The sequence below is a fragment of the Catharus ustulatus genome, chromosome 1 (genome assembly GCF_009819885.2).
Source record: "Catharus ustulatus isolate bCatUst1 chromosome 1, bCatUst1.pri.v2, whole genome shotgun sequence".
NCBI lineage: Eukaryota > Metazoa > Chordata > Aves > Passeriformes > Turdidae > Catharus > Catharus ustulatus.
This window is the reverse complement of record NC_046221.1, coordinates 106,166,638-106,192,685: the sequence shown is the minus strand read 5'-3', so window position 1 is coordinate 106,192,685 and position 26,048 is coordinate 106,166,638. Positions and strand designations below refer to the sequence as shown.

The 26,048-nt window shown below is 38.1% G+C and overlaps 1 protein-coding gene across 3 annotated transcripts in view; it reads left to right on the top strand.

The window, feature by feature from the left end:
- The window catches only part of CEP192 (centrosomal protein 192), a 56,962-nt gene that overhangs the window by 8,154 nt on the left and 22,760 nt on the right, over positions 1-26,048 (top strand). For all 3 annotated transcript variants that reach the window (XM_033075914.1, XM_033075932.2, XM_033075922.1), the window contains exons 8-29: positions 197-337; positions 586-922; positions 1,235-1,375; positions 3,139-3,203; positions 3,286-3,459; positions 4,973-5,099; positions 5,218-5,348; positions 6,967-7,978; positions 8,085-8,208; positions 9,317-9,488; positions 10,760-11,642; positions 14,040-14,188; positions 16,292-16,522; positions 17,936-18,061; positions 18,991-19,125; positions 19,321-19,384; positions 20,122-20,261; positions 20,393-20,485; positions 21,291-21,406; positions 22,909-23,085; positions 24,860-24,950; positions 25,673-25,849. In XM_033075914.1, coding sequence (XP_032931805.1) covers positions 197-337; positions 586-922; positions 1,235-1,375; positions 3,139-3,203; positions 3,286-3,459; positions 4,973-5,099; positions 5,218-5,348; positions 6,967-7,978; positions 8,085-8,208; positions 9,317-9,488; positions 10,760-11,642; positions 14,040-14,188; positions 16,292-16,522; positions 17,936-18,061; positions 18,991-19,125; positions 19,321-19,384; positions 20,122-20,261; positions 20,393-20,485; positions 21,291-21,406; positions 22,909-23,085; positions 24,860-24,950; positions 25,673-25,849 — 4,806 coding nt within the window. The remainder of the gene's footprint in view (positions 1-196; positions 338-585; positions 923-1,234; positions 1,376-3,138; positions 3,204-3,285; positions 3,460-4,972; positions 5,100-5,217; positions 5,349-6,966; positions 7,979-8,084; positions 8,209-9,316; positions 9,489-10,759; positions 11,643-14,039; positions 14,189-16,291; positions 16,523-17,935; positions 18,062-18,990; positions 19,126-19,320; positions 19,385-20,121; positions 20,262-20,392; positions 20,486-21,290; positions 21,407-22,908; positions 23,086-24,859; positions 24,951-25,672; positions 25,850-26,048) is intronic.

Below are 26,048 nucleotides of genomic sequence, written 5' to 3'. Positions count from 1 at the left end.
AACTATTGTCCTTGGTGGTAGAGGCTAACTAGTGATGCTGGCTGTGGCAGTGTCATATGAGTGAACAAAGTGTCATTAATGTCTTTTTGACTAGATAATTTTTTAGTATTCTAGAAAGCCCTGTAGTGGTTTTTTTTTTTTCCTTTTGTATGTCTATTCTTGTGGAACCTAAATATTTTATATCTTTTATTTAAAGGAGAACTTTCAGGATTCTGCCACTCATGGGACTGTGACTGGAATAGACTCTGGAAATGCTAGTGATGAAGATTCACAAATTGAAGGGATAACTGGATGTCCTGTGCAAAGAGAAATGCTGCCTAGAGCAGCACAGCAAGTGGTATGAAATTGCCATTTAAATTCTTACTATTCATGTAGAGTAAGAATGTAGTAGAAGGTAGAAGTGTTTTTGAAAACTTGTTAGATTTTTAGCTAACCACCCAACCTTCCTTTACAAAAAATTAATACCACTTTGGTTTTAGGCCTGTTTTTCAAGCATAGCTTGGACTGTTTTGTATCTATAACTTTTAGTACATGCAGTTAATAACTGTGCTTCTGACACTTTTCAAATGATTATTGTTTTAAAAGAATTCCGTGACTGCTGGGGATGTGCTGGATTCCCGCAAGGCTGCTGAATTGCGATTAGATTCCGTGTATCTTCAGTGCATGGACAGCCATAAAGCTGATGTCTCAGATGTCCTACCAAAGCAAGAAGTAGAATCCTCTCTCTGTCTGGCTGCTTCTTCTGATGCAGAAGTGCTACAAGCAGCGAGAGGACTTTTGGGACATGACACCACTTCTGAAGTTCTTAGTGCAAATGCACCTCAGGCAGATGCAACTCAATGTAAAGTTGGTCTTCCTGATACTTACCTCTCTCCAGCTGGGGACAGCTGTGAGAATTTAGGTTTAGCTACAACAGACAAAGGTAGGATGCTTTACATACAACCTATCTTTACATTAAACCTGTCTATGCAATTGTGACCATACTCTGTTGCATGGAAAAGGAAATAAAATTGTAAGCTAGGCATTTTTATTTAGTAGTAGGAGTTGGTAATAAAAACCAGTGTAGCATTAATTAATTCTGACTTGCTTTTGTTTTCAGAAACAGTGATTGTTGTATGTTGCATTTAACTGTTACTTATTTGCTGATGAAATGAGTTTGGGCTTGCAGTTGCAGCAACTTTTGCCTATCCCTTTTTATTTTAATCCATAATGTAGCATTTGATGTATCTTTTAGGTGATTTGCCACACAGTGTTGTCTATCAAAATGAGGAGGGCAAATGGGTGACTGATCTTGCATATTATACTGCATTTGATGAAGAACAAGATTTAAATATGTCTGAAGATGATAAAAGAAATGAGGAGTTCATTACTGGCTGTATGTAATCATCTCTTTTAGTTAACTCTTGTTGTCTGTAATAATGTTAAGTAAACTTTCTTTTTCTTTTTTTTTTCACTTCAAGAAATCAGTATTTGATGTTGCAAAGGCTCCAGGTTTTAGATACTACAAATTATTTGAAAACTGATCCTGATAGAGTCTGTAATGATATCATTGTTTATTGTTCATAGCTTCTTTCTGTCTTTCTTACTCTTCCTATGAAGAGTGTTTTGAGACAAAACAAAAAGTGCCTATTGTATGAGCTACTCCTCTCACTTCCACAATTTTTCCTTTGGAATTTAATGATTGTTATCCTTTCTTGCAAAAAAAAAGACAGAAGAGTAATTTTGTGTTGCATGATACTTAGAAGAAAGGATTATCAATGAAAAATTACTACAAAATCAAATAGAATGTGAATACAGTATCAAAATTTGAGAATCTTGAAAGTGTTGTATTGACTAGCTGCTGATTTTTTTGTGAAGTCCCTTTGGAATATCTTGATGCTGAAAAATGTTACTGGTACTGAAAAATGTTGGAACTTATTGAGGGACTTTGGTACTCTCAACTTCCCTTGAATTCTAGGCTTTTTGAACCTCTGTTTACTTAAAAAGTTGTTTATTATCCTTAACCTATGTCAGATGAGACCTATGTCTCATCTTCATGAGAGTCTGTATATTTGTCATATAGGTGTGGATAATACACATGTAGTGCCATAGACAAAAAATTTCCTTAGCCCCAAAATGTCATCTGCTCACCTGTTTCATAAGAGATTCAAGCGATGTGTGCAACAGCATTTCTCCTAATCTCTTCTAGTTTCTAAAGCTGATATGTAGATGGGCTAATGTATTCTAAAGACGCCCATGGTCCACTCAAGGTTCTTCTTTCTTTTGAAGTGAAGGTTGTCTAACACTGTTTTGAATGAGTGATCAAACAGGGTTGACTGAAATAATGAAATAATGATGAAATAATGTTTTTCAACACTTTAGTGGTTTTCTGATGGTTCAAGTAAATATCGTATCATTTGGGAGACACTTTCCCATCTACTATGTCAGTAACCCTTCCATGATTTTTCAAAAGCCATTATATTTCAGACACCTTCTGAATCTTAGACTAGAGCTGTTGAGTGATTGGAATATTTGACTGTCAATTTTTCCAAGGCTGCTTAGGTTTTTCCACCTGATGGATTTTTAAGCACTACTGCTTTCAAGTCAATGGGCTTTCCTCTTTGTATGGTAGATGATAAAACACTGATAGACTCCACATGGTGAATTCAAAAGTAAGATTAAGTTATTTGGCCTGTTAATTTGCATGTGTTTTTTATGAACTGGTACAAGCCAGTATTGCTCCAATTCAAAGGTACCAACCTTGATGGAAAAAATTTTCAACCCCAGATATAGTAAAAGTTTGATCTGAGTTAGCCATATGATGCTTGGTTATAGCTGGTATGGGTATCATAACCTACAAAAAAGTTATAATTTAACTTGGGACTAAGGCTGTTAGAAACTTGATTTATTCACCACTAAGTTAATTAACTAAATGCTGATTTTACTTTGACTTCTGAAGATCCAGCAAGTACTCCTTTAAAACTAATTTCGTGTAACTTTTCCCACCAAAAGTAACTCCTAGTGTGTCCCAGACTGTCTCAAGTCTAGAATTATATGTGCAATAACTTTCCATCAAATTGAGTTTATTGATGACAAATAGTAATGACATTACTTAGTAACTTTTGCCTTATATTAATAAATGTTCTCTTTGGTTTTAAGCTGAAGCAGCAGCTATGATTGCGCAAGACGAGGAAGAATTTGAGAAAGCGCACAGACTTGTGCAGGTAACTAATGACCTCAATGTAAACAACATAAATTTTCTAATTTATTTGCAAGTTGCAACTTCTGAAATCTTTTTGTCTGCAGGCAGGAAAACTAGGCAGTCTAAATGCATCTGAATTAGCAAATACTTCGTGGAAATCTGCTAATAGCTTCATTGTTGATAAAGATGCCAGCTATTTACGTTTGTCTTTGGGGGAGTTCTTTGGTCAGAGATCTGAAGCTCTTGGATGTCTGGGTGGAGGCAGTAATGTGAAACGGGTAAGTATCTAAATGTTAATATTGAGAAACAAGGAAAAGACAGACAAGCAACAACAAGCAGTAGTTTTGTTATTTTGTTACCAGCTCTTTCTCAGATCTAATTTTCTAAGTTGGTTTAGGAAGGAAATTGTGTGTTACAGGTGTGGGTTGACTGGTTTCCTACTGGAATTTCTGATGTGAAATGCTGGCTGGTGTTACTATTGAATGTTGATCTTCGCCTTTTGGTCAGGAACTAATTATGTGTAGGATTAGAGGGAGAAAATACCGTATACAGGAGGCATGTTGGAGGTCCCAGCAAATCCACACAGTCGAATGCAATGCTGTTCAGACAAGGGTATTTGAACAGTGGGGGCATCTCTGAATGGCTACTGATAGTTAATGTGCTATCTGGGTAATGCCCAACCACAGTAAAAATGTAATCATCTAGATTCTCACTTACAACATCTGTATACTTCTTATATCTGTTGGATACCTGGCTATTCTCTTTTCTGCAGTTGGTAGATAGTCTCATTTGTATTTCAGACAAAAAAAGAAGGTGGGACAGTGTGTACAATGGGAATAAGTCGTCATTCACATATGCTTGTGTAATTCACTTGTGTCATGAGGAATTATTGGAGTTGGCAGAGTTAGAGTCTGTCCTAAGCCTTCCAAGACCTAGTGGCAGACTATGCCTCCAGGCAGACATGATGTGAGCATATGTACTTTATTTCTATATTTTGAGTACCTGATATAAGTAAATTGTATCCTGGTTTCAGCTGGGATAGAGTTAGTTTTCTTTGTAGCAGTTAGTACAGTGCTGTGTTTTGGATTTAGTATGAGAATAATGTTGATAACACACTGATGTTTTGGTTGTCGCTAAGTAGTGCTTACTCTAAATCCAGGACCTTTCAGTATCTCATGGTCTGCCAGTGAAGCAGGTGCACAAGAATCTCAGAGGGAGCACGGCCAGGACAGCTGACCCAAACTGACCAAAGGGATATTCTGTATCATAAAACATCCTGCTCAGTCTATAAACTGGGGGGAGTTGGCTTGTAGCCATGGATCACTGTTCAGGCACAGGCTGGGTATTGGTCTGTGTCCAGTGGCAATTGTGCACTACTTGTTTCTCTTGGGTGTTATTCCCCTCTCCTTCCTTTTCATTACCACTCTTATAGATATAATTTATATGTTGTGTCAGTTATTAAACTGTTCTTGCCTCAATCCACGAGGTTTACCTGTTCTTTCCAGTTGTTTCTGTTGGGAGGAGGTGGGGAATGAGCAAACAGCTGTGTGGTACTTAGTCACTTAGCTGGGATTCAGCCATGCCAGTTGTTAGTTTATTTTATGTATGAGTGGAAAGTAGTGTATGTGTTTAGATTAGGCATTTGCAGTGCTAGGAGGCACATGTTATTTCTCTGTGGTATGAGAGGTATACCAAGCAAGCACTGCAGGCCAAAACTGCCTTGCAAGTGCATTGAACCTACTTGTTAATTATTAAATTGACTCATGCTGTATTTTGGGATATTTTTTATAGCCATCTTTTGGTTACCATATTATGTCCCCGAAGAAAAGGCAGCCTGTTTCTTTGCTAAGGCGATCTGATTCAACGGGAGATAACATCGACCAAGAGATTTCACAGTTGTCCGAGGAGGTGTTTTCAGGTAGTTATAGAACAACTTTTTTTTTCTATGGGGCATTAAGGGAGCATGTGTATCCCAAGAATACAGGTTTTTAGACCATTTCCCTACTGTAAATTAATTCTTTTATTTTTGTTGTTAGGTGACTTAGAAGCACAAACAAGAGAAGGGGCAAATTTTACCACCTCTGAAGGTTCAGGGCATAGGGTGATTACTACTGCTGGAATCCATGAAAATGTTAATAGAGAAGAAGCTACCAAAAGTAAAGCAAAGGTATTTATCTTGTATTTTTCTTTAAATTGCAACTGTGAACTAAAAATTCAAATTACTCCAACTATTATTCTTTGAATACAGCTAAATTTGGACTTTAGTATAAGCTCACTGCTTTTTACATGGATCATTTGAATCCTAGTAGGTGCCCTTGTTTCTTAGGATAGTTTCACTAGAATGGCATGAACCTGTACCAAGTCAGGTGTTACTATCACAATCTCATTCTCCTTTTTGTTCGAACTTTACTTTTGGAATTGATCAGTCTGTTAGCCCATAGTTTTTCAGAGATTTATAGGCTGTTAATATTCTGTGACCAAGTTTCTGAATTTCAGCTGCGTCTTCCCCTTCTATTTTTTTAATGAAACAACTTATCTTTAGCATTGGAATAAAATCTTTTAGTTGGTAGAATTTAAGAATATGAACATAGTGCAAGTCTGAAAAAAGTGTCTTGTTAGTTTGGTAGTCCTTCATACGCAGCTTCCCTACCTGTGTCACCTCCCTAAGCCTGCTGGCAAAACTCCTTTTAATGCAGGCCAGGATGCTGCTGAGCTTCTTTGCCTGGCATGGGGTCAGCTTCCTATGTACCAGGACCCTTAAATCCTTTTCTGCCAAGTTGCTTTCCAGCTAGTTGGCCCAGGGCCTGTACAGGGACCTGGGGTTATTCCTCCTTAGGTGCTGGTCTTGGCATTTCGCTTTGAACTTCTTAGCTCATCTTTCAGTCCTCTTGAGGTCCCTCTGAGTGATAGCTGACTCTCCTAATATATCAGCCATGCCTCCCAATTTTGTGTGATGATGGAACTTGCTGAAGGTTCACTCATCATTACACATCCACATCATTATGGAGTTATTGAGTAGTGCTGGCCCCTGTCTTGATCCCCAGGATACTCTACCAGTGAGTGACTGGCCTCCTGATGGAGATTTGATGCTGCTGATCTCTTCTTTGAGCCTGGCAGTTCAGCTTGTTTTCAGTCCAGTCATGGTGTACATGTCTGCTCCATGCTTTGTCTGTCTCTTCATTAGGGTGTTGTGAAGTACTGCATGCATATCTACAAGAGGACAGGTGTTTTCAGTTCTTCCTGAGTCTGTGTCCATCTGAGAGAGACAGAAAGAAACTGGACTCTGGATATATAACTGTCTACCTACTCTGTGCCCTTTGCTGAGAATAGCCAATGTGAAAATCAAAGAAGAATTCAGACTTGTGATAGAAAAAGCTGTAAGAATAGCTATGTCCTCTCTCTGTAGAGGCAAATGATTTAAACATTAATTGGAAAGTTACTATGTATTTGGTCATGGTCGCTTCTCTGCTGTTTGTCCCTGATAGGATTTTGCTCCCAGTTCATTCAATTGAACTAAAAACCTTTCAGGATTTTAAGTTTCACAAGAACTAAGGCTTCCTGGTAGGCAATACATAATGAATCTAGAAAAGCCTTTGTGAAGTAGACTTAAAAAACTCAGGATAATGAGAATAATCTCTGTTTCAGTGTTCCTTCTAGGCAGGTGTTTAAAAATGCATCAGTGAAGAACGTTAATGTATTGCCACACCCTGAAATGCAAACAAGAAACAAAGCACTGAACAAAAATTTTTTTACTGTGGTACTTAACTAATTTTGTTTTGTTGTAGGATGGAATTCATAAAAGCAAGTTTGAGGATGGTTTGTCTAATCATTCTGACTCTGTCTTGAGTATCAGCACAATTGCAAATGCTATTGCTAATGCTTCCTCCAGTGCTGAACCTTCCCAGCTAGCTGCTATGATGATGGAACTCTCCAATAAAAATAAAAGAACACGTGTTCTTCCTGGGGTTGTTAAAGAAGCTGAACTCTCTGCTAATGAGGTATTATCCATCAATGAGGAAAATAGTGCATTTGATATGGAAAAATACCTCAAAAAAACAGATGAGAACAGATGTGAAAGTGAATACGAGAGTGTTGTGAAACATGACGCATCTGTCCAGAACCTTACATCTGATACCTTTTTACTGGATAAACATAAAGATGGTCTTGCAGAAGACTTGATGAATAATCATAGAAAACAACGAGGAATAAAGAAGCGATTGCTTGATTATCTTAATGAAGAAAGTGACAGTCAGAATTTTTCTAGTCTGTCTGGTGTTCCCAGCCGCGAAGATGTAATTGCAGATAATGTTCAATATTCAGAAAAGTTGACAGATTTGGTAAATAGTAAACACTTACAGTCAATGGATGCTGATACTAGATCAGAGACACTTAATGGAAATGAGGCCCACACATGTGGAATTCTCTCAGCAGCAAAAATAGAAGTGGCACAGCGAAATCTGCTTGCTTACCAGAACAGCAATTTCACTAATACGTGTAGTATAAGGGAAGATAGAGAAACAGTAGATCAAGCACCAAGTGCTGTTCCTGAACCATGTAATGATTTGGTGCAGGGAAGTGCAGGAAATGCTCCATCCCTTAGCAACTTAAAACCTACCAAGCAATCTAATAAATATGTCTCAGTAAGTCCTAGAACAGCCAAGCCTGTGCAGAAATTGAACAATGATGAGAGGAAGCAAAATATAGAGAAGAGAAACAAGGATGCTGGTATTCCTCGTGGTGGGAATACAAAACATGTAACTTTTGAGAAGCTCTCCCCATCTTCCCAGAATAGTACTGGTAAGTAAACCTATATAAATGCAATTAATTGTTGAAAAGGCTTTTCTTGACAGTAAACTTGTTTCCTGTCCCTAAATAAATACAGTGTTTAAAATTTGTTTGCCAGAGCATAAACCCATTCTACCTGAATGTGACTTAACTCCAGAGGGTGAGCAGTGTAGCTTCAGACCTTCAACCTCACCTCTGATTCACTCTTCTCCTAGTGAGACTTCTGGAACAGCATTTTCAGGGTAAGTTTCTTGGTGCAGGTTATAAGAATTAGTGCTTCATGAGGATTGTTGAGGGATCATATGTTAATTTGAATATTGACTGTGATCCAGATTTACAGAAGATCTTTAAGCTAAAACTTCATTATACACTAAACTGGACATTCTATAGACCAATGAAAATGCATTTTTTAAACTTAAAAATATTTCACTCCATTTGGTTCTCTGATTTGTATCTTTGCTTGTTGTGGTAGTGGGTGGGTAGAAATACTTGTATTGCTTTTGACTATTTTGTATTTTGATACATACTTGTATTCAAAGTTTAAGGTTTCCTTAGCAACTGAAAGAACAATATTAAATGAACTCCCATAACAGTAAGTGTCATAAAATTGCAACTAAATTTATTCTGTAGTCTTAAACACAAACATGGCCAGTAGCTAAAGGTTATGTGCTGTCTTGTAAGAAGATGAGGCAACTGGTGTCCCTTACTTAACTTTTAAGTTCATTGGTATTTAACTACAGTTTGTGTTTGTGTGTGTTATTAGAATTACAGGCTTTCTAGCATTTCTCAGAAATTAGTATGTGCAGGAGTAGATGTATTTTTGCAGGCATGTTATACAGCTATTAGGATATTCAGTTAAAATTGTCAGTGACTTTGATTGTTGTTCAACAAGACAAGCTAACACAACAAAGTGCTGAGAATTCCTGTGTTTTCAGGTATTTGAAATGAAGAGAATCTCAGCAGTGGATAGAAAACTGATGTGTGATGCCTGGGAGGTTAAATGATTTCATTTGGCTTTTTAATCTAGTTAGATGCAAGCATATTGATGCACATCTTTTAATAAATTGTGTTGTTTCTGTGGCCTTAGCATCTGCGTTCACTTGTGTAACTCTGATGCTTTACCTATGTGGGTTTATATAGAATGAAAATGTGTTTTATGTACACCAATGCCAGAACTTGTAAACGTTAATTAAATGAGCTGATTTCTCATTTCTATTGACTACATTTAAAAAAAACAGCTAATTAAGTTGACTTTTAGAATAGCATGGGTATCGTATAACATGGATTTTCTTGAGGTCAGCATTAAAAATATATATTTTAACGTTGGTATATTTTGAATCTCTTTTTCAGATCTGAAATGGACTTTTCTTGCCCATCACATTGTCAGGAATCTCCTTGCAAAGAGAATGTGCTACGTCATTCTGTTTACTCAAGTCCAAGCATGAGCAGGTTAACCTATGTCTCTGCATCTGGCAGTACCCATAAGAACTCAGCAGTGATACGTAACCCTGGGACATATTGGGTAAGAAACACAAAACAACACCTCCCTTTGCCCCTAAACCAAAATTTACAAGTCAAAGTAATTTTAAATTAGAAAAGCCCTAAGGGTTTTCAAACAGTTGAGGGTATGCTGTGCATAAGGAAATGTATTCTTGTTTTCAGCTTCTGAGTTTTTCAGAAATTTGAATTTTGGTATCAGCTGTGCTGAATGCACACACTCCAATAAATACACATACAGTAAAAAAATCAAATAACTAGAAACTTTTTCAAAAGTTAGAGTTGATGTATTTTTTACCTTTTTTTTTTTCTTCTGTAATTTCTCACTAAGTCATTCTGTTCTTGGAATGTGGTGTGGTATTCCTGTAGTATTTTGGAGGATCTATATCGCTTTCATCACACTTGATGCTCCCTTGCTGTTCAGTTTCAACTGTTAGGAGAATACATTTCCTGTTTGGTTTTTTTCTGGAGAAATGTTTATAAATACATAATGTAGCTTGTACTACATTTTCAGGACTGAAACTGTAATTTTCCTCCTCTGACAGTCATTCACTGTTTTTACTGGTTTAGAAAATAAAGTACACTGACGGTGAAATTTGTGTTCAGACTTGCAGTCTTATGCTGGTGAAAATAACTGTAAATCTTTTATCTGAATTTATGCATTCCTTGGAATCTGGAATCTATACTACATCTATCCCCTTCTTAAGTGTGTGTAATTGTGGATTGAGCTTTAAACAACAGACAGATAAAGCATGAAGAACCTTTCTGACTTACATGCATGTCTGTGTAAATATGAGTGCTGATTCCAGTTTGGACCATTCCTATCAAAAGGGCAGGTCTCCAGGCTTGAATGATTTCTTTGTGTGAGTGCACAAAGAACGTGTTTGTATCAATGGTTTTCATGCGTCTCAAATCATTTTTGTTTAGTGATTTGGTCCAAGGCCATTCAGTTGTTTGGGTTTTTTTTATCTGGCTAGTGTGTCTGGTGTGTTATCATTGCTGTTTTGAACACAAATCTAAAAATACAGCACCACAGAGAAAATCAACTCCGTCTCAGCCAGACCCAGTACAATGTGTCTTTAGGATAGCAGACAGGTTGAAACTGCAGGTTTTCTTTTTCAGGGTGAAGAGTCACCACTATAAAAATAAAACTTCATACAAGACAAACTTGATTACTTATACTGGATGATTGGACAGGAAAGTTTCCTGAACAGGCAGTACCAGAATTAGGTGTGTCCTATGTACCCTATTGCTTTTCTAAGATGTGTAATACTGCATGCTATGTTTATTTACTAGGGTGAAAATACTGGTGAGCTGAGCACAACAATAATTCAGGCCAGCCCAATTCCTCCACAGGAACGTACAAAAGAAAATCTAGAAGACCACTCATGTCAAAGAAATAGAAAAGAAACAGTACTTAGTATTGACCAGAAAAAAGAAGAAAATGAACTTGCCGGTCTTCAAAGAAAACCTCATCATGTACTGGACCAAGAACTGGCCAATGAAGGTTTTCTGAAGAATGGAAAGCAGCTTGCATTTATTCCTTCAAATGTACCATCGAGTCACGAAGAGCTTGATCATGTTAAATCAGCTTTGCCAAGTAAATTCTGCACCTTTCCACCACTTTCTGTCAATGTTGATGCACAAGAAGTGTGTCAGGATCAAACAAACAAATCACAGAGGCAAGGATTACCATCTCTGAATACATTACCTGTTTATTCTGGATTAAACAACTGTTTACCATACAATCAAAACTCATCTGCTGAACAGTATGTTCATCTATCAACTGTTAAATCCAATGTCACTACCTCCGAGAGTCAAGCAATTTCTTCTTCTGTCCCCACCTTGCTTGCAACAACTCCATTTGCACAACAACATCTGGGAGCTGTACAACCTTCAGGAAATGCAGTTCTGTCTCAGTTTCATGGCTGCAGCTCTGCAGGTTTTGGCCTTCCAGCAGGGCTTCCTTGTTCTGGTGTCCCAGCAGGTCATGTTGAGAATCCACTTAGTTTAGGAATTCCTTTAGGTCCAAATATTGATCCTGGCTTTTTGGGAGCAACTTCACTTTATAATCCACACTGTACTTCATGGAGTAATATCTTAAATATGAAACCATGTACTGGACAACCTCTTGGAGCTGGCAGAAGTGAGTGGCAGCTCTCCAAGTCACCAGGTATTGGTAAGTGTGTATTTTTACAGTGTGTTTGAAATACAGCTGTGGACAGGAATGGTGGTAGCGATGTTGCTTATGTTATAGTAAATAAAATTTAGATGGTACTAAGTGTAATTGCAATTATTGTTTATGCAAACCCTATTACTATTTTTCCTTGCTTAATTATGTTCTCTGAATTCAGTGTCTATTCTTGCAGCTCCTCTAATGGTCTTAAAAAACATTTCTCATAATTTAGAAAAATTTCAGCATTCTTCAGTATTAAGTAGTTCTGTGTTTGTGTAAAGAATCTAGAATTACATTAATTTCATGATTATAAGCAACACCATTTTGACTAAAATTTTGGTCCGAACCCGGAAGTGAGGCTTGTATAATCGTGAAATTACTGTACCTTTCATAGGAGGAAGAGGAATCCTAGCTGCAATTCAAAGTAGGCAAGATAAGTCATGCTCTTGAAATTCAATTTTTTTAATCTGGAAGGTAGAAGGCATTTCTGTTTCCAGCCTAATTTGGTATTAGCAGTCAGTAAAGGCCAAAACTCATAATAAGTTTGAACCCCATGGATGGTTGAAACTATTTGCTGGTTATGAAAGGAAAGACAAGCTGAGAAGTGTCTTCTGTTCTTTCTACTATTACAGTAATTTCACAACCACAAGGCACACCGGACTATAAGGCGCACCCCCGGGAGTCGGCAAATTTCGCAACTTTGTAGATCATATAAGGCGCACTGGACTATAAGGCGCACTTTTTTTTTTTGCCGCGAAGATCCATGCCACGTGCAACAAAGTAACTAATTAGTAACGGAATCCCACCTGGAGTTTACTGGCATGTGCTCAAATTGGAAACATTTTAACAGATTGGTGTAGCCTTTAAACACAGTCCCAAGCGCCCTCCCCATGCGCAGGGCCTGGCACTCCCACCCGTCCCTGGCTGGTGAGGTGGGGCTCGCGGCTGCTGCGGTTCAGGGCGGCCATGGCTCACACCTCAGGGTTGCTGCGGTTCAGGGCAGTTCGGGACTGTCTGCAGCTTGGGGCGGTGCGACGCTGCCCACTCCCTCTCTCCCTGTGAGGCTCCTGCTGGCCAGGGGCTGGCCACTCCTACCCCCCCTTGCAGCTGGGCTCACGGCTCGCACTTTTTATTTTGCAGCGAGGAGCTGAGCCGCGTGTAACAAAGTAATGAATTACTGGCAATTTGCAAACGTTTTTCACACACTGGCGTAGCCTTTAAACACAGCCCCAGGTGCCCTCCCCGTGCCGTGGGCCCCCGCACTCCCGCCTGCCCCCAGCATCGGCTGGCGCGGCTCGCAGCTCCTGTCTACTATCGCGTGGCTGCGGGTCCCGGCTTCCCCTGTCTGGTGGCTGCAGCTACCGCGGGCCCAGGCACTCCCGCCCGGCTCTGGCTACCGCAACTCGGCTTGCGGCTCGACCACCACAGCTGCTGGCGGCTCCTTCCCCCCACACCCAGGCTGCAGCCACCGACGGCTCCTTGTTCCCCCCATGCCTGGGCCGCGGCCGCCGCCACCCAGCGGCTCCTCGTTCCCCCCGCGCCCAGCACTGCCTGGCGGTTCCTTGTTCCGCCGGGGCCGGGGGCAGCTCCTTCCGTCCCCGCGCAGCTCCTGCTGACTGTGGCTGCCCACCCCCGCTCGTGACTCGGCGCTCCCGCGGCACCGCCCCCCCATTGCGGCTCACGCTTCTGGGTTTGTGAATTTTGCAACTTTGTCCATAATATAAGGCGCACTTCTGGGTTTGGGGGAAAATTTTAGTCAAAGGGTGCACCTTATAGTCGTGAAATTACTGTAGTCAGTGTCTAGAGTTAACTCTCAACCTAAGCAACACAAATTACTATTTAATTTTAAAAGCGTATTTTAACCTACAATCTTGTTAGTTGTTTTTGGCTGTACTTTTTTTTCTGGCTAATTCTTTCAGCCTAAATACCAGGCTAGTGGTGTTGAAGATGTGATTCTGTGACAGTTTAGAGCTTGTTTATTGATTGTTCCAAATCATTGATCTTGTTAGTGCATTTTAAAATAGTGAAATACTCCTTACCTATTTTTATACTAAGAAGATTTTGTGATACTACTGTTCAAATTTTCCAAGCTGGGCTAGTACTGATTAAGTTGTGACCACTGAGTGTTTTGTAACAGGTGTATATATACACTTTGTAGGTCTGTATGGAATGTGCTGTTTCCATAAGTATTTTTGTCACAATGAAACTTTAATGTGCAAATGGGGAAATGATTGAAATTTCAAATTTCATGCTTGTGGAAAGACATGAGAACTGTAGTAGTCAAACATTTCCCTGCCCTAATGAAGCATTTGTCAGTTGAGTTCATAAACTTGGTGGTAGCCGGAGTGCTGATTTCCTTCTGAGTCCTTGTAACTAACAGGAACATATTTTCTTCCAAAGGACATTTAAAAGTACCAGAAGAGCTGAAGTTCTCTAATGCCTGTTGTGTGGGAATTGCATCACAGACAGTTCTTAGCATTTATAATCCAAGTGACCGGTGGTTGCAGGTCAACATTGGAATACTCAGTGTTTCAGTTAATGGGGAAAAGGTAAGAGTTTGGTTTTTTTTTTTTCATAAAGTTGAATAATACTGTAGTCTTACCAGATACCATATGTATTAAGGCCCTCTTTACAGATTTGTGGTATTTTCCCCTGTATTATAGTTAATATGCGCAAAAGGAATGCTACTTTCTTTAGCCAGGTCACCTGACTTCTGCCAATAAGTAGACTTTGTGAGGTAAATGCCACACGAGATGATTGATATGTAGAATTGTATTGTGTGCATGAAGTGTGCAAGGTTTGAGTTTGAGTTATTCATTCCCACATTTGTGTATGTAAGAGAAGTCAGCCCTAGACCAGAAAACATCCATGCTGAGGACTGTTACTGCTAAAACATTCTTGACAATTTGCTCCTCTTTTTCCTGAAATTGGGAGATCTTTAGTGATGGAGAATGAGAAATATTTGGAGCAGGCTTCAAGCTAGGTGGGTTGTAGGTAGCTTGTAGGCTATAAATTGTCTGTTTTGTACTTCAATTTTGTTAAAAATCTATATACAGTAATTTCACGACCATAAGGTGCACCGAACTATAAGGCGCACCCCCCGGGAGTCGGCAAAATTCGCAACTTTGTAGATCAGATAAGGACTGTAAGGCGCACTTTTTTTTTGCAGCGAGGCTCCGCCCCAAGCTCACCCCGCGCGGTTGCTGGCCGAGGCCTCGCCTCAACCTGGCAGCCATGGGCCCCTGGGCCCGCCTCTACCCGGCAGGGGTGGTGCTGCAGGCCCACCTGGCCCGCCTTCACCTGGCAACCATGGGCCCCCGGGACTGCCTGGACCCGACGGGGGGGTGCCGCGGGCCCCCGGAACTGCCTCCACCCGGCAGGGGCAGTGCCGTGGGCCCCCTGGCCCGCCTCCACCCGGCTGCCGTGGCCCTGCCGGCTCCCCCCACTGCTTGCAGCTCACACTTCCGGTTTGGCAAACTTCGCAACTTTGTGCATCATGTAAGGCGCACCGGACTATAATGCGCACTTCCGGGTTGGAGGGAAAATTTTAGTCAAAAGGGTGCGCCTCATAGTCGTGAAATTACTGCACTTCTGTTATCATAGTAATTTTTCCAGAAATAGAATGTCTTGAGAACTTGAGAATGAGTTAGATTCAATCAGCCCATCAGAGTGTTGTAATTTCTTTTATTGATGAATGCACTTAGTAGAGAAGAATATAACAACAGAACAAGCAACTGAACTTCTGGTAGTTTGATAGTTGGTAACTTTAGTTAGATGTTATTTCTGTTCTTATTAGTTTTTGGTAGACTGCTCTTTATCTAGCTAATATGTTGAAACTATGCAGCGTTGTCTACAGTTCAGTTCAGTTGTAGATAGTATGAAGTGTTTTTTTTTTTTAAGTATGGCTCTTGCTGTTTTTATTTGGTCCATGTTACTGAGGAATAGCAGACAATGATTTGCTTTAAATATTGTAGCTTATAAATCTTAGAAGTCCTGATCACATCCCTCAGGTATATTCTTCCACCAGATGTAACATGTGTATTTCCAGAGTATGATTTCTTGTTTTGATCTTGTTTTTTCAGAATACTACTGCTTTAAAGAACATCAAGCCACAGTTCTGTGTGCTCATGTGTATATATATGTGTGTGTATATGAGAATAAGGGTTTGTTGCATATTTGAGATCAGCTTCATATGGCTTTTATGCACCTCCTGTAACCAGTGATTCTGTTGTATTAAGAGGTGATTTTTGGAAATGGATTTGCTTTACAGTTGTTCCCATGAATAAATATATGCAATTGTTTGCACAGTGTGATTAAAACCATGTTTTCCCAGTCAGCTCTGAAACATGCTACTATTTCTCAAAAATCAGGATTTTACTTATTAGTTTTCCTGGTGTCAGTCTTTCACTAGAGGGTAGAAAGAAACCTCTGCAATTTTCAGTCTGACTTCTCTGTTTAAATTAAAAGAAAAGGCCTGCAGTTGAGTAGGATGCAACTGGGCCATGGATATGTAGATACATAAATTAAGTGGAGGAAAAATATACACAAAATGTCTGTGTTAAGCGGTGGTGCCAGATAAAATGTTGTATTTGGAAAGAAAATTTCTTCTGGTAGAAGGCCTGTTTGAAAATGACAGGTATTTTGTTTTTCAGATGGATCCTATGAAATATCAGTGTCTGGTTTTCAAGAACAAAACCATTGTGGGCCCCTATTCTACCAACGACCTGAAAATCCTTTTCTTACCGTCCCATTCGGGGATCTTCCAGTGTATCCTCAATGTTTCATCTTGGCCAGTTTCTGCAGATGCTGAGACAATTGTTCAGTCGGAAGCTTTTGCAAGCAGGGTAGTTCTGACAGCAGTTGCTGAAAATCCTAATTTAGAAGTAAGTTGCTGCTTATTGTGGATCTTTAATTGTTGTTACAATTTTATGAATAATTTAATGACACTGGAAAATAACAGGATTGCAAAATTGTTCCTCGAAGAAACCTGGAATTTCATATGTTTTGAGTGGGAATATAGGAAAATTTTTGATAAGCTTATTGCTATATGGGAAGTTCCAGCTGTGGAAAAGCAGCTAGCTGGAAATGGAGGATTCTGTATGGAAATAAGTTGAAATGCATTACTTTTTCATTGTTAAGACTGGGCAAGACTTTAAACATCTGATGTTTACTAGGTATCTACTGTGTTGGGATGGGCATTTAATGTAACTATAAGTGTTTCTTTCCATTTGTAAGGAATTTTTTTTTTTTTTACATCAAGTAGACTTTGTCGTGGTTTCTTAATACCCCTAGCATGTTAATGATTTTAGAGAATAATTTCTTATTTTGGACTAATTAAAAATTAAAAGTAAGTGCATGTGTGAAGTACTTTTGTGTTGTGTCTTGTCAAGAACAACCACCATTAAAAATGTGACATTAATAATTAAATCTAGCTGTATATGGCTCTAGATTTAAGAGTATGGACAGGCAGAAAAAGGCTTGATGATACTTTTGGAGGTGCTTGAACTAATTACATGGTTGGCTCAGGCATGGTTGATAAAATTTTCAGTCATCAACTACAGCTAACATTTTTTTTTCATTTATGATACTCTTTTAAACTTGTTTTTGGCTAATTATATGTTTTGAAGTAATGAATGCACAGGAATGGATATAATTTAAATTTTTTCTTCCATAAATTTCTATTTATTTTTAGTGCATTTTTTAATATGTTGTCCATTCTCCATGTTCTCCATAGTATATAGTTTAAACTTGTGTTATGTTCAAATAAAATTTAAATCCTGTGCTCAATCTCTACATGTTGTTGCATTCTTGAGATTGGAAAAAATGCCAAATAAAAACTGTATTTTACTGCAGATCATGACACTTAAGCTAGTAAAATCAACTGCCCCTTGGTTATTTTCTTAACTTTTAACATGCTGGAATGAGCTTTTAACTATCTAAAACTGACATTTCTTATTTGCTAGCAATAATCATGGTTTAAACTTACTTTTAATTTGAATTATCCAAAATCACTTGATTGTGTGCTGGATTTTGGTGGATAAACATTGCCCTAAGATTGACTTAATTGATTGAGGCAAAATGCATGGGATATAGCCAATAGGCGATAACCCCATCTAATATCAAAGAAAATATGATTCTTAGACTCTGTCCCTTGGTAGGAGGTTTGTGTTATATGTGGATATAGGGTTAAGAGGATGGAATAGGTGAGTAACATCCTGTCTTTCCTGGTACTTTTGTAGGATGGCGTGTTTTGAAGGTTTTTCTTTCTTCTAAGTTCTGCTTTGTTTTAAAACCAGGTAGAAACGGGAAAAGGAGATTGCCTGGATTTTGGTGACTTGCCTTTTGGCGGTTGGAAGGCCCTTCCTCTAAAACTTATCAACAAAACCCATGCTTTTATGCCAATTAGGCTTATTATTAACGCAGTAAGTACAGTAAACTTCTGTTATGAGAGAGTTAACATCTTGTAATACTGAATTTTAATACCCTCTTTATGTTACATATCATTAGGAAATATATCTTGGACACTAGATGTAAGATTCCCAAAAAGTCTTTTGTTAGTCAGGAAATCAATTGTTTTTGCGGAGTGGTAATCTGATTCTGCAGTAAAGGTACCAAGAAAAATGCTTCTGGGATAGATGTGCAGTGTTTTGTTTCATGTCTGTTGGTGACTTTTTATAGCTCACCCATGGGATTCTGCCTCTGATGCTTGCTTTGATAGCACAGAGCAGCAGATAGAAAAAGGGTTGTGTTGCCTAAACCTTCCCTTGGAAGCTCCTTCTCTTTGAGAAGCTCGAGCCATATTGCACTATTCAAATGGACAGTTGACTGTTTAAACAAGCAGCCAAGCTTGCTGCTAGCAAGTTTAACATACTCCCTCTTCCTCTGCAGGAGCAGGACTCCTCTCTCTATCTGCTTTGTGTCACACCCCTCTGCATCTCTGGCAATGCAATTTTTGCGGGTTTGGCTAGGCTGGGCTGACTGTTGATTTGTGCTGTGGGGAGGGCTGGCTTTGTTTCCTTATGCAGGGGAACAAGAAAGGTCTGGCCTTATGTTAAGGTGGATCAGATTGTCTTGGGGATTAGTGATGTTTGGTCTTAACAGCTAAACTTCTTGAAGGCTTAAGTAACCTGACTCTGCTTATCCCCTTTTGCTGCAAAAGGATTTCCTATTGTTTTTAGACGGTTTGTTGGACTATCGTATACTTACCAAAATTACAACCTAATCTTTGGTAATTTTTTTCAAACTACTTGGATCATTCAAAAACTTGTTTTGCGGTTCTCACCTTTGTCAGCATTGCTGATAGTGACAATAAGAGTTAATATTTGTAATAATTTTTTTTCTGTTTTGACAGAATGCAGTAGCCTGGCGGTGCTTCACCTTTTCCAAGGAACCTGTTAATACTTCTAAAGAAAAAATGGATGCAGTTTCTCAGACAGCAGCTCCATCAGTTTTAAATCATGTGATACATGCAAGCTATGATGGGCAAGTGAGTAGTTTGGAGTTGGCCAATTCTTCTTTTTAGTTACTGTCTGAAATGAGTGATAAATATTTGAGTTCACAGTAATGATTTTTGGGCAGTGCACCTTTTGCATGTTTAAGTTTTGGGGGGGGTTTTGTTTGTTGTTTTCTTCTCAATAATTTTCTCCCTTCCATAAGGTGAGTCAACTAATTTCTTTTTCAGGATCCTGAAGCTTTAATAGTTTGGGTTCTGTTCCATGCACCTAAGAAACAAATTTCTTGTTCAGGTAAAGTAACTTGATTTTCATTTCAACTGAAATAGATTTGACTTTTAATGTATACATATGTTAGAGTTGCGGGAACAGGCTGCAAACTTGAAACCGTGTTTGGTTTACGTGCACTAATATTTCAGGTATCATATTCATTTTTAATAACTGTAGGAGGCAGGATATCTCTGTCTTAATCCTTTATATATTACCTTTATATATTTTGTTTATTTATATATATATATATGAGATATATTTATATAATATGTATATGTTATAGGGACATTTATACTTAAGTATGAAACTGTACAAAGTTTGTACTGCAAGATGCCTGGAATTTGTGTTAACTCCTTTTCCTTAGGGAATTAAGCCATCACTTAAGAAAACATTGCATTAATTGCAAAATAGATAATAAATGTGAAGAAACCTCTGAATTGTTCCTGCTTTCTGAATAGAAAATAGTACATGTATCAACTAGTTTGGCTGGTGTGATAGGATGGGGGTTTTTTTTGTTTGCATTAGAGACAATTTCAGTGACGTTTGACAAAAAGTCAAACTCTTTAAGATCCTGTGAGACTTCATTTAAAAGAGGAAAAAAGTGTTGCAGGAGTAATGGGAGAGGTGTTCTTATTATCACCACATGAATATGTTAACATTGAAGAGTAGCTGAAGTGAGACATGCATCAATAGGATTGTCTTTGTTGTTGGCTGTTTGCTGTTGACTTGCTTACTTTTGTTACTCATGAAATTGTTTCTAGATTCCTTGGGTCCAGCAGAGGAGTTCCTGGCAAGAGTGGACGTGGAAGTGGATAGTCCAGGACCTGGCACTGTGATTAAAAGTGTTTCTGTCAGAGCAAGAGCTGGAACAGCAAGGATACATATTCCAAAGGACTTACAGGTTTGTGAATATTTACGAGTTGTATTACAAGAACAGTTTACCTCTCCTAGGCTCCTACTTTTGTAATGTTTGGTTTTATTATGTATGTATGTATATATATATGCAAACATACTCTTACTTAATTTTTACAGAAAATACATCTGTCTACTAATGTGGGTTCTACAGTCAAGCAGCAGTTGCCATTGGCAAATGCTGGAAACATTAGTGTACATTTGAAAGTTAAGGTAGGTTGGCTTTTCCCTCATGAAATCATGATTTTTGTGCTATTCATATTGTAGTGAAGCTAGAGCTGAGCCTTGGGATTTTAGCTCAGCTCTGTGGTTTGACAAAAGCTTTACAAGTTTACATAAAGGGAATGAAAGATGGCCAAGAGATTAGCATACTCTCTGGAAGAGGCATATGGGAGTTCTTTTGATCAACTTCAGTTTTATTTGTTATAACAAACATACCTTTATGATTTTTACCAAATTTTAACTAAAACATTTGTTATATGTAAAAGTAGTGAAGCCTGTGCTGCACAGCAGGTGTTAGATAGGTGGTAGAGTAAAACCTGCTTAAGGCAAAGATGAATATTAGCATTGGGATACATCTGTATTTTCTAACAAAACTGCATTAGGTTTTAGTGTACATCTGCCAACTCAAAGTGAGTTCTTTTCAAATATACAATGTCTTTACTTGACCTTTTTGAGAATCCATGGAAAATATGGTTCCAGACTGAAATATAGATAAACACATTTGAAACTTGCATTTCAAAGTCAATAGAAGGAACAGTTTGTTCCATTTTACAAAAAGAGATTTGTTAGCTCATCATTTCCAGGATGGGAGGCCGTGGAAATAGGATATATGACCACTATCACAAATGCCACAGTAAGTGGTGGTAATTGATAGTGTTGAAGACTCCAGATGTATTCAAATTGTCTGAACTGCAGGTACAACAGGTACACAAGCAAATTGTGTTACATGTTGTAGAAGTGTTTAATCCCTTAAAATAGGTAACTAACCCTCCCTTTTGCTCTGGGCTGCTTTCAGACATCAGATCAGGACAGCTGCTTTGCTGTTGAACCTGAGGACCTTTTCCTTTTCCCTGGAAAAGAACAAGTAGTGACTGTCAATTTTTTTCCAAAAAACACAACAACTACAGAAAGGTAATACAACTGATTCTGTGCTGCATGTGTTAAACTGAACTACTTTTGACCTTAAGGTAATGAAATTTTTCTGTACAAGAGACTTTGTCTTCCGTTGTTTTCATGAGAGCCCTTATCCATTACAAAAGGGTTTTTGCTGAGGTTCACCTTTTCTGTAGATTATCTGCCTCTTCAGGTCCATATAGCTGAATGAATAGGTAATATTTCCCGTTAAGAAATATTCTAAGATCTGTTTAGTGTGAGTAAGTGGAGTATCTCTGAGGCCCTCTCTGTGGTAAAGAACAACAAAACCTCAAAATACTCACCTTTAGCAACCCCTTCAGTTACTTCCCTCTTTCTCTCTCTGCTGAGGCAAGGGAAATGTCATTATTATTTTACATGTGAAAAAACTCAAGAACAGATCAAAATCATAAATATTCATTTGTCTGCTGTAATCAGGTAAAAGTTTGTTCTGTACAACACTAATGTACATGTTCCTTTTGCAGATGGAAGAAGCATTCATAGTTGTGTTCGTTAGGGCCTGTTGAACTTCATTCTGCAAAACAAACTTGATTGGTTCAAGTTACAATTAAGATGTCATGTGAGAGTTTCTGGCAATGACATGGGTCTGACTCATTTCTCCAGAGCAGCCTTTCCTCTCTTGTTACATGATTTCCAGTTTCTGCTGTGATAGAGTGAGAATGGACAAAGGAGTATCTTCAAAATATGTTCAACTTCAGTAGCTAACTTAACCAGGCCTCCCCAGTGCATTTAAATTAAACAATGAGAAGTTCTGTGCTAGTGACAGTGTGATCCTATTGGATAGGTTGAATTTTTACAGGCTTGAGGTGCTCAGAATTGGAAAATTTGTAGTCTATGTCGAAGTGCTGCCAAAGGACTAATAAACAAACAGGCAGTAATGAAGGTCCATGTCTGTGTTTCCTGCTGTTTGGCTTTGTCAACAGGCATCATAGGGATTCACTGACAACTAGAATGGAGGTTCTTGAGTTTTTTTCTTGACTTGAAACCTGTCTGTGCTATAGGAAATTATTCAGGCTTTTATTTAAAAGCCAGAATTCAATCCTTGGTGCTCCTGGATATCTCATACCTGTAAAAATTCGAAGGCATTTCCAATGGCATTCAAAAGACATCTCTTTAATCTACAGCCAGACTTAGTTTCTTTCTAAAATTAGGCTGTCAAAATAATTAGGAGTTAGTATGAACAAAAAATACTTTGCTGAACTGTAGCCTCTGAAATATTTATCTGAATCATTTCCAGATGAAATACTTCAGAAGACTCTGTGAGGTACATGTGGCTTGTGTATTTAGAGCCTAGAGGATTTAAATGTAGGGCTATGCCTAAAGCTGGCCTTTGCCATAAACTAAAAAGAAGCGTTTGTATTTTTGCCTTAGGCATTTTTAAAACTGCCTTCTTATCTGTAATATTTTTTCAGTTATGTTTTCATTTCAGCAGCTAATCTTGTTCTGTTGTGGCATTTAAATTTATTTATTTATTTTTAAAGTATTTTGAAAATCCTTGTGCTACCATCTGGGCCTCAGTTTGAAGTGATGATAAAAGGTGAGGTAGAATCTGGGAAAAACAGACCTGTGTCTACAGCTGCTGAGTGCTCAGACATTCCACCCATCCTCTCCAACAAGCAATTCATTGCCTGGGGAGCAGTATCACTTGGATCATCAGTGTAAGTATAAGCTGGACAACCATTTGTATAGAATATCAATTTAAGTATTTTATATTGCACTTATTTGAAGTAAAATTCTATTCACATGATAATTTGCAGTGATTTGTTCAAGTGAAAGAAGCAGGATATTACAATTATTTTTCTTGTGCAAGAAAGTTTTGAAAACAAACTGATCTTATTCGAACTGTGTATTCTTGAGGACTCTTTAGTTATGATTAGAATATCTGGTTCTGTAAGTTTAGTATGTCATGTAAGTAGAAATGAGGAGAGAAGTATTTTTCAATTAAGGTGATAGAAAAATTCTTTTGGTTCTTTTGATACCTATCTCTTGCTAGAGGTTAATTATGCTTAATTTCTTCCATTACAACAAACAGAATCCAATTTGTGTAATGTAGTTTGACCGTCTGAATAACATAAACTGTTGAACATCCCTTAATTGATTTGAATGTTTGTGTTAAAACTTTTAGTGATGGAGAATCTGTTTTGCCCCTAATTATGAATTACTTTATCCTTTAGACTACTTCTTGTCCTCACTTTTTTAGTTTCAAGTTTACAGGTTCAGTATTCTATGCTTTAGTGAAACTGTTCCTGATTGTTAGGATCTTATTTTCTTCTTTTGTATGTAAAGTCTGCAAGTTTTGCAGATCTCTGAACTTGTAGTAATTATTACTTGAAGGACTAATCCTCTGTTGGTTGATACTGAACTTTTTGAGGAATCTAATGGTGTTTCTGGTAGTTTAAAATCCATCCATGTTTGTAGCCAAGAACTGTTTCTGATAGCTGTGTTGCTGTTTTTCTGGTTTGTTAAGGTAGTGTGCTTCTGACTAGTTTTGGGTATTTGGTGTTTGGGAATTGCTGCTTCTTTCATGTGTGTTGCTATCTTTTTATTTTCTGTTCCTCCTGTAAAACAGTTTTAATGAACCCTTGGCTTTAGGAAGCTGAAATTATTTCTGTAATTTTGTTTCAACAGAGTACAGTGTCTGTCTGCCAGTGTTGATAGAGGCTTTGCTTTCTCTGTCCTATTTGATTCCAACTGCATGATCTATTTTCCTATGTTGTAGCTATTTTAAGGCTTGTCAAATTGATCTGTCAATGTTTTTTAGCTAGTTAGTGACAAAGGCACTTGCTTTTGCTGGAGATGTTTCCTACCTCTGCTGAGGAAAGCTCTGAGTACCAGAAGCCTGGTCAGCGTTAGGATGTATCACAGAGGAAAAAAAAGATATTTTTCAGTCAACCTGATTGTGTCGAGTGACTGTAACTTTGTGTTGCTATTACATTGAGAAGTCCATGAAAACGAAAAGTTACCCTGAATCTAGTTCTTTACAACTGTTCTAATGAATCTGGACCAGACTACTCACAAGGCTTGATTTCTCATAATTAAGTGTCTCTGGATAATCTTATTATAACTGTGTCTTGAAGTGGGGATTTTTAAGGAGTTTTTGTATGGATGCAATTGCTGGTTTCTTTGAAAGTTCAGACTGTTAAATACAGTACTTGAACTTCAGGTAAGGTATATTTTATTTTCTTTAATATATATGTATATTTGGGGATTGTTTTGTTCTATGAGTGTTCATGTGGTGTATAGCAGTATAGGGTGTGTAAGTTTGACAATACAGAAATAACTTTCTATTTAACATATTCTGTTGTTCCCAGAGGTGATTTTTTTCTCATTAAATTACTTCAAAATTGACTGTCCCAGTTCCATTGTTTCCATTAATTAATAGGTGCAATTAATTTGTATTTGTTGTAAAATCTAACCATACATATTTTTCAGACAGAAGAAGCTAATTCTAAGAAATGACTCTCCATCTGAAACCCAGCATTTAAGATTGTTGATAAGAGGCCAGGATCACGACTGCTTTCAGGTGGCTGTCATTGAAATTTCTCTTTAGTATTTGTTGCTGTTACCAGGCTATGTTTATAATGAAAATGTTTTTGCCCTGAAGTGTTAACAGGCTGTGTTTCTGTTTTGACACTGCCAAGATAAGTGTGGTACCAGAGCTTAAGTGACACTGGCATCCTTGGCAGCCACTGAAATAAGAGTGCTGCAGCAAACTAGAGCCCAGTTTGCAGCTTTCTAAGCTACTGTATCACAACAGAGTCAGTTTTTGGTGGAGTGATCCATCACTCCAGTGGCCCTTCTTGCAGGACAGAGTGTAGACGAGAGGATAGAAAAACTGGAATTAGCCTTTAGGAATTACCAGGGCTAATGAGTCTTTTTGTTATGTTACCTGCATTGACGTATATCCCCTTTTTCCCTCAAACGTTCAAGTTTTTAAAATCTAAAATCTTATACTTACAGAGAATTAATGTAGCACTGGTAAAGTTCAGCCTTGACAGGTTGGGGGTTGAAGACAAAAAAGTCTGTCTAAACTGAGAGGCATCAAAGTATTCATCATGGGAATATAAAGTATCTTGGACTTCATAGTTTTCATTGCATATTAAGCATTGTAACTTTAAATATGCCATTGTGAAAGAAGTTAATGTAGAATTTGAAGAAGTTAATTCTTCCTTCCAAGTATAGTAAGTTTTACTGCTATGTTTTTTTCCTATTATAGTCACTCAGTTCTGATGTCTGTTTTTATAGCTGCAAAGTATATTCGGATCAGAAGAACGCTTAACCAGTAACTGGGAACTCAAAATGCGTCCCAAAGAAGATACTAACATATACCTGATGTTTACACCCACTCGAGTGACTTGCTGCTTTGCAAAACTGGAAATCAAACATCTGGGGATTCGAACAAAGCCAGGAATTAAGTTTACTGTAAGAGTTCCAATGTAGCTTCTAATAATTTAAAATGTATTTCTTTTTGTAATTATTGAAAATCTAGCACTGAATAACTGTTTCTATAAAAAACCTGAAAATTCAAGATACATATTATGGGTATCTGTATACTTGTTAAAGTCATATGGGCACTAAATTTTATGCTTTGAACAATAGTATCAATTTTGCATGCAATTCT